We start from the raw sequence: 9,074 nt of genomic DNA on the forward strand, positions 1-9,074 counted from the left end.
CCCCCCGCACCCCCCACCCCCTAAAAAAATTTAAGTTTGTTTGTAAAAAATATATTTCAATTTCAAAAATTATTTTCTACTCTAGTAAAATAAAAGATATTTTTCAAAAAAAAAAATTATTCATAAATCAAACACTAAAAATCTTTTTCGAAAAATAATTTTTACTCACCAACCAAACATGAGAAAATAAGTAAAAAATCAACTTGTTTTTTTAGGAAAACATTTTCCTTCATACCAAGCACATCCTTAGTCTTTTTTTTTTTAGCTCAAAATCATAAATTTGACAAAAATACAAATGAAGACGTGCAGTTCCAATTTTCAGTAATAAGCACGTTGGGTGTGGGTATTTCAATAGAAAAAGAAAACACGTCTTTTGCATTTTGCATTTGCTCACTAATTTACATTCTGTTTTGGAAAAAACAATTGAAGAGTTGACTAAAAGAAAATGCATTTAAATCATAATAATTGAGCCTCATATATCCTTGGAAACATTTTCAACAATTTCATGAGTTTAAAATCATGAAGACTTAAATCATCCACAGTCACTTATAGTCAGTGGCGGAGCCAGGATTTTTAATAAGGGGGTTCAATAATTGAAGAACTAAACATACGAACTAATCGAAGGGGGTTCGACATCTATTATATATACATAAAAAATAATTTTAACTATGTATAAATAGTAAAATTTTCCGCCGAGGGGGGTCGGATGACCCCCCTCACAGAAGGCTGGCTCCGCCCCTGCTTATAGTTGTCCTTATATTTCATTTGGACACCTCAATTAAGGTTTGCACTTATTGAACATCTTTACCACTTCGAATTGACACCTATTTGACATCTTTTTGTCAATCAGCCTAAAATATTAAGTGTGTAAGATACACTTGTAATGACATGGCATAATGACGAATTAAATTATGACATATTTCATTGGATCCACAAAATTATTTAAAAATATATTTTAAATTATACAAAATAAAATAAAATATTTTGTACCCCTAAACAATCCACCCACCATTCCCACGCTACCCATTAGATTTTTGGCCCCCAACGTCTTTTTACTTCTTTTCTTCTTCATCTTATTTATCATAAATTAACAATGACAGATTATGTAGATTCAATTTTTTTTAAAAAAAAAAAGTTTAATAGTTACATTATTACTCCACCCATCCAAATTCTTCCCCTGCTACCCATAGGAACAACCACTCTTTTTTTTCTTGTTCTTCTTTATAATAAATCAACAATGGTGGCGAAGGAAATGATGGCAAAAAGACAAGGAAGAAAACATTATGGCAAAGAGTTAAATTGTAAATTTATAAACTTGCTTACTTTCATAAATCAACAATATGACAAGATTTAATTCTGGATCTAGAAAATAAACAACCATGTGGAGGCGATAATGGTAAAGGCGGTGGACGGTGGTGGTTGCTCAAAAGAAGAGAAAGAAATGGATGTGATGATGATGACGATGATAGTAATAAATCTAAAAATATAAGATGATAATAATGATAAATTAAAGGAACAAAAAACAAATGAGGAAGAAGAAGGAAGGTTTATATGGCTGCCATGGCGGATGCCACAATAAAGAAGAAAGAGATTATTTTTTAAAAAAAAAAAATGTTAAATTTAGTGCTTTCACGCGCTTCTCGTTAGTAAATCACACCCAAAATGCTACATAAGCAAAAAGTGTTGGAGTGGTATCAATTCAAAGTAGTAAAGATATTCAATAGGTACTAGATTTAATTGAGGTGTCTAAGTGAAATATGCAAACAACTTTAAGAGACCGAAGATGACTTAAGCGAATCATAAATTATAGAATTACTCCTAAGACAATGAGACAAGTGTTTTTAAATACTCATATCAGCCATTTCCAATTTCAATTGTGTAACTCAAGATTTTTACGCCAATTTGGGGGGAAATCTCAGCAATGAATGATACCGAATCGGAAATCTCAGCTCCACTAAGTAAGCATTCAACTCCACTTTCTTTTTCCAGTTATACTCTACTTAATTTCACTATTCTCAAACACATTAATTTGCAGTTCAAACAGATCAACTACTTCATTGCAACAGTACTGATGATGACTCTCCGGTTGAGCAAGTGGCACTCACCGTCCCCATTACCGATGATTCCACTTTGCCGGTGGTCACCTTTCGCATGTGGGTTCTCGGCAGTATCGCTTGTTTCCTACTCTCATTCCTCAACCAATTCTTCTGGTACCGCAGTGAGCCACTCACCATCACCTCTATCTCCGCCCAAATTGCGGTGGTTCCGTTAGGCCACCTCATGGCCAAGGGAATTACTGACCGAGTTTTCTTCAAAGGAAGCAAGTGGGAATTCACACTGAATCCTGGCCCATTCAATGTGAAAGAGCACGTGCTTATCACAATCTTCGCTAATTCCGGCGCCGGGAACCCGTACGCGATTCACGTGGTTAGCGCCGTGAAGTTGTTCTACAAGCAGAAGTTGAGTTTTTGGGTGGCGTTGATCGTCATTATTACGACGCAAGTGTTGGGATTTGGTTGGGCTGGGATTTTCCGACGGTATTTGGTAGAGCCGGCAGCCATGTGGTGGCCCCAAAATCTCGTTCAGGTCTCCATATTCAGGTATGACCACTATTAAACCAAAATGACAGAGATAGTTGAATGGAATCGATCCACAGGAAAACAGATGAATTATATCGACTGTACGTGGCCGGTGACCCGCATATCTTTTTAGTTTAAAATAAATACTCTGTTCACTTTTGTTTATCTACTAATTCAAAAATAAATTTTATTTATATTTATTAGTACTATCTATTAATTCAAAAATAAATTTTTGTTTTTATTTGTTACTTTCAACATATGAAGAAGTATATTTTTTTTCTTCCTCTTAGTATTAAATACTTATTTTTCTAATTATTTTTTAAAATCTAATGTACTTTCTTCATTTCATTTTATGTGGCATCGTTTACTTTGAAATGGTGTTTAAAAAAATAATCATGTTAATCATTATTTTTTTAATGAGTTTGTCTAATTCAAATGTGACAAGATTGAAAATTTTCCTTACTTTTTAGTTAGAGTTATGCAAGTATTAATAAATATAAAATCAGTTATGAGATAATTTCTACTATATTATTTTATGAATGTGATTTAGTTCTTTATGTATTAGTTATTTCACATTTTACTATACATAAAATAATACATAAATTTCTTTATAACTTATACATTTATGTGGATTTCTAAATAGCAAATCAAATATAATTTCAATTTTATAAATATAATAATTTATCTCTTAATTAGATACCAAACATGATATTACTTGTGTAAGATTTAGTACACCTACATAGAGCCGTCAATATGGGCTACGCCTGTTGGGCCAGTTTGGCCTAACCCGGGATTTAATAGGGCTGGGCTAAAAATTTTGAAGCCCATTTTAAAAAATGGCTTTTTAGGCCAGCCTGAATAAGCCTGCTGATTTGTGGTGCTTGAGAAATATAGGTAGGGCCAGCCCATGGGCTAATACGATTAATTAAAAAATATAATATAATATTAAAATTTAAAATAAAAGAGATCCAAACTCAAAATCTATTTAAAGTTTTTTAGAAAATCACTAAGTATAGAAGTTTGCATCCACCATGAAAATGTCCAAACACTTGTTGCTACTCGAAACTGGTTACATGGTTTTTCTCAAACTGGTAATATATTTTTGTGTACATTTAAATATTATAATTTTCAATTTAGTTATTTTTTAATATTTAACTAATTGAAACCGCATATAAATTGCATATGAAAATGAAGATGTTAAGACAACCTTCCCACAAGTTTATTCAAATATGCTTGATGAAGATGATCATGAAGTGTTAGATACGCCATAGGTTTCATGAAGTGTTAGATACGCCATAAGTTTCATGATTTTTTAAGTAGTTTATTTTTTACATTTTAATGGTTGGAATATTGTCATATTTTTTGTGTTTTATTGTGATAATTGCAAAACAGTTACGTTAATATTTCTATTTAGATATTTATACTTTTACTTTAAAAAAATTTAATAAATATTATAAAGATAATTTTATTTATGGATTTGATTAACAAGTAGTAACATTAACACCATGTAATATTGTTTTGTCGATATTTATGATAATATTTTTAAATTATAATTTAATTTAATAATTATAAAAAAATATATAACTTTTAAAAAAGTGGATTGGCCCGGCAAGCCTGTAGCCCACGTACTTGTGGGCTGGGCTGACCATTTTCTGGCCCACACCAAAAATGGGCTAGTCTGGCCTGGCCCGTAAAATGTCAAAGCATGTATGGGTTAGCTCGGATGGGGTGGGCTAGCCCATATTGACAGCTCTACTGACCTACATAATTCACCTCTAAGTTAACTACCAGGATTTAGTGTCTAAGATTTGTTTTTGATTACAAATTAGCGATTCTTTCTTTTTAAATTTTTGTGGCTAGTCAAACCGTACCACATAAATAGAAAAGGAAGAAGTAATCTAAATAAATTATAAATACGGTGTGATTAATAAATTATAAATATGATGTGATTATAAATTATATCATTAAATAAATTTGGTGCCTAGTCAAACATGATCACACGAAATTGAAACACAAGGTGTAATCTTAGAATAAATTTCCCCTAAACTTATATCGAAAAGTCACTTACACGCTTAAACTATCATGATAACCTATTTCACATTTTTCTATTCAAAAGTGAATTTAATATCACCCTGAGACGTGTAACACCACACTCACAGGCTGTGGTGTAATACACTCGCTGCCGCATCAACGCTACATCAGCGCCATGCCAGAAATTATGATTTTTTATAATTTTTTCTTTTCTTTTCTTTATTAATTACTTTTCTTTGGTTAACAATAATTTACACTAATTAATCTCTAATTAATTGTTAAAATTCTCTAATAATTATTCCTTCTTCATCACAAAATCTCACCCACTCTCTTTTATCTTACGGAAAAAAATCATATCCGGCTACCTTTTTCACTATTGATTCTTTGTTCTTCACCACCGCCATATCATCTTCAATTCTTCTTCTTCGCTATCCACCACTAAATATCACCATCACCATTTCTAATATAATTTCTTTTCTACTTCACCATCTTCAATTCCACTCTTTTTTTTCAAAATCGTTACCCAGCATTACCACACTCATAAAGTTGTCATCTTCACCAAATTCAAAAATTGATTAATCTTCTTCACCACCTTCAATTTCCTCTCTTTTTTTTCAATCATTACCTAGAACCACCATACCCATAAAGTTGCAATTACAACCAAATTCAAAAATTGTAACCAAAATTTCTTTAACAAAGTCAAAAAATAGAAAAGATAGAAACAATCAACCAAAATCACCTAAACATAACTTAAGGATTTATTTATTTAGGTTTATCCGAAATTCTGTTATATTCTTCCTTCAGTAAAAATTATCACAAAATACAATTATTCACTAACAAATCTATGAGAATTAACCTAATTGCTAATCAAAAAGAAAAGTTGTGCTTCGAGATTGTGATGTATAGAGAATGAAGAAGAAGAGATGTGAAAAAGAAGAATAGGTGTGAAGAAGAAGAGGTTTGAAGAAGAGGTGTGGGGGTAGGGGTGGGGTGGAGGAGGGTGGGGGTTAAAAACTGATTCTATATATTTTTATTTTTATTTCTAACTGACGCGTTAGTTTTTATTTTCATTTTATTTCTTTGCCACGTCAGTTTTAAGGGGTAAATAAATTTACTTTTGAATAGTAAATGTGTGTAATAGATCATCATGAGAGTTTAAGCATGTAAATGACTTTTCGATACAAATTCAAGGTGTAATTTATGTCTTTTCTCAAAATTATATTATTTAAGATTAAAGTAAAGTTAAAATACAATTATTTTAAATTTAAAAGTAACTTATATTGAAACTAATTTTGACAAAAAGTGTGACATGGACAATAATAAGTAGCGTTCCTAGAAGAAAAAATATAGCACATTAATGCTTGCAAGTCTTTACAAGAAAAAAAATATTATTCATTATTATTATGAAAAAACATAACTTTTTTTTTACAATTGATACACATTTCCTTATCAATTATTAGTTACTGAATAATAGTAAGCTATTCAATTCATTTCAATTGATATCTTTTATTTTTTTAAAAATCTATCTAAAAGAATGTTATTTTTTATATTTTGTAAGCTTTAAATTTTAATATTCTTATTTTAAACTTAACGACACTCTTTTAAATAAGGAGGATATATTATGGGTGTGTTGGTACTACGGAAAATATTATTTTGCTGGTGAGGTCGATTCTCCACCTTATAATCACCTCCCCAGTTTTCCTTATATACATTTTTATTCCACACTCTATTCCACACAAACTATGATATACATTCATGCATAATTATACATGTACTATGGTTAGATGGTATTAAACCTATTGCATTTTGGATTATGATATCATAATTTAATATTTGTTGAAATTTTAGTAGTAATTTTTATATAGACAAATATAATCATGTTGAAAATGTTGTTCGAATGGCAGGGCCCTTCATGATAAAGAAGAGAGAGCCAAAAATGGAATGACAAGAAACCAATTTTTCCTCATTGCCTTTATCTGCAGTTTTGGTTACTATGTCTTTCCAGGTTACCTTTTTCCAATGCTTAGTTCCCTTTCTTGGCTGTGTTTGTTGTTCCCTTCGTCTGTCCTAGTCCAACAGTTGGGTTCAGGGCTTCGTGGCCTTGGAGTAGGCGCCATTGGGCTCGATTGGTCCACCATATCCTCCTATCTTGGAAGCCCACTAGCTAGCCCATGGTTTGCTACTGCAAACATTGCTGTTGGTTATTTTCTCATTATGTATGCTGTTACACCTCTTATGTACTGGTTCAATGTCTACAAGGCCAGGAACTTTCCAATATTCTCGGATGGCTTGTTTAAAGAAAACGGTCAAGATTACAACATTTCAAAGATCATAGACCCTAACTTTCACATTGATTTAGAGAAGTATGACCACGAGGGTCGTCTTTATCTTAGCATTGTCCTTTTACTAACTTATGGATTCAGCTTTGCCTGTCTCACTGCCACGGTTGTTCATGTCTTCCTCTTTCATGGACGGTAAGGTTCATACTTTACTGTTATAGTGGGTAAAATTCAGTATTTTAATGTGGCAATAGTTTTTTTCTGACTAGAAAAGTATAGTGCATAAAGGTTAGTAACCATTAGTGAAGTTAAACCCTGCGTCGATGTATAGAATGGAAGCACCACATGACTAGTTATAGTGGTGCAGGGATCTATGGCATCTCAGCAAGTCTGCTTTACAGGAAAAGAAAATGGACATGCACACAAAGCTCATGAGAAAATACAAGCAAGTTCCTGAATGGTGGTTCACAATTATACTACTAATAAATATTGCAGCAACTGTATTTGTATGTGAATATTACAAAAACCAGCTTCAATTACCATGGTGGGGTGTTTTGTTAGCATGTGGCCTTGCGTTCTTTTTCACCCTCCCAATTGGAGTCATTACTGCTACCACAAATCAAGTAAGCACATATTTAATTTTCAGTAAAATAACAGCTTGGGATTATCAATACCTACAGTTTTTGTCCAAATAATCACTGTCGGATTTAGTTAAAATTATAGCTTGGTGTCAGTGTTGTGAGTTACTTTCTTCATTTGGCAACTCTGATGTTCCACGATCTTTGTTGCTCAGACACCTGGTTTGAATGTGATCACGGAGTACATAATGGGATACTTGTATCCAGGATATCCAGTTGCTAATATGTGCTTCAAGGTGTATGGCTATATCAGTATGAAGCAAGGTTTAACCTTCCTGCAAGACTTTAAACTTGGACATTATATGAAGATTCCTCCAAGGGCAATGTTCATGGCTCAGGTTAGTTTTCTTAATCTTTTGGCAAAGAGAAGTAACAGAGTTCTGCAAATAGAAAAGCTTGGTCGGCACAGGTGCTATCCATGTTTTAGGTGTATAACTGTAAAGACCTGTCCCAAATCTGTTTATTTTTTTTGGATTATTTATTCAGGTAGTTGGAACCTTAATATCAGCTTTTGCACATCTGGGAACAGCATGGTGGCTAATGGACTCTGTCCCAAATATTTGCGATAGGGCTCTGCTTCCTCAAGGTAGTCCATGGACATGCCCAGCTGATCATGTATTCTATGATGCCTCAGTCGTCTGGGGTCTGATTGGGTCACAGAGAATTTTTGGAAATCTTGGCTATTACTCAGCCATAAATTGGTTTTTCCTAATTGGTGCTGTAGCTCCTGTATTTGTTTGGCTATTACAGAAAGCTTTCCCAAACCATCAATGGATTAGATTGATTTCGGTGCCTGTGGTATTAGCCGGAATAATTAAAATACCACCTGCTACTGCTGTCAACTACAACAGTTGGATCATTATTGCATTTATTTCAGGATTTGTTGTATATCGATACTACAAGATTTGGTGGAGTCGTCACAATTATGTTTTATCTGGGGCATTAGATGCTGGATTAGCCTTCATGGGTGTATTGTTGTACTTGTGCTTAGGACAGGAGCATGTTAGCCTTCAGTGGTGGGGAAGTCATACAGATACATGCCCTTTGGCTTCTTGTCCAACTGTGAAAGGGATTGTGGTTGACGGGTGTCCTATATTTTAAGCAGATTTTCTGCAGGACGTGTGGTGAAGGCCATGTTTCCTTCAACGTAGTTCGTCTGGTCATATCTGTCCCCATTGTTACAAGACTTCTGTTTGTGATCATGGCTCTTGCATGCTTGAGGTGACAGGTTCCTTCTGGATATGTCATTAGCAGCAAGAATTGGAGGACTCTATGTCAAGTTTTATGATGAGTACAAGATGTCACAAACTTGTGCCAGAAAATCATGACTGAATAAAATGTTCTGTGAAAATAAAACTTGGATTGTTTCCACTGTTTCTCCACCTCCTGTGATGAAGTGAAAACTGTTTCTGGGACAACATACAATACTGTAAATTTTTTCATATAATATTTTCATTGTTGATGAATCTACTTCATGTACGCAAAAAAAACAACTATTACACTTAGCAATTTTCCTCAATATTTTAATTATTTTCTCCTCTCCGCAA

The 9,074-nt window shown here is 33.2% G+C and overlaps 1 protein-coding gene across 1 annotated transcript; it reads left to right on the top strand.

The window, feature by feature from the left end:
* The first annotated feature begins 1,798 nt into the window (after window positions 1-1,798).
* LOC125848789 (oligopeptide transporter 7-like) lies at window positions 1,799-9,074 on the top strand. Its single transcript, XM_049528724.1, has 6 exons — window positions 1,799-1,958; window positions 2,036-2,600; window positions 6,515-7,084; window positions 7,257-7,512; window positions 7,683-7,865; window positions 8,014-9,074. Exons 1-6 carry the CDS (start codon window positions 1,922-1,924, stop codon window positions 8,626-8,628), a joined length of 2,226 nt encoding a protein of 741 aa, XP_049384681.1. The 5' UTR covers window positions 1,799-1,921; the 3' UTR covers window positions 8,629-9,074.

Source organism: Solanum stenotomum, chromosome 12 (genome assembly GCF_019186545.1).
Source record: "Solanum stenotomum isolate F172 chromosome 12, ASM1918654v1, whole genome shotgun sequence".
NCBI classification, from domain to species: Eukaryota; Viridiplantae; Streptophyta; class Magnoliopsida; order Solanales; family Solanaceae; genus Solanum; species Solanum stenotomum.

Excerpts from the sequence above, each read along its gene's own strand:
- LOC125848789 (XM_049528724.1), top strand. The coding sequence starts at position 1,922 with ATGAATGATACCGAATCGGAAATCTCAGCTCCACTAA. Across the intron at positions 2,601-6,514 it reads GTTCAGGTCTCCATATTCAG|GGCCCTTCATGATAAAGAAG; the intron begins GTATGACCACTA and ends TTCGAATGGCAG. Across the intron at positions 7,513-7,682 it reads TTACTGCTACCACAAATCAA|ACACCTGGTTTGAATGTGAT; the intron begins GTAAGCACATAT and ends TTTGTTGCTCAG.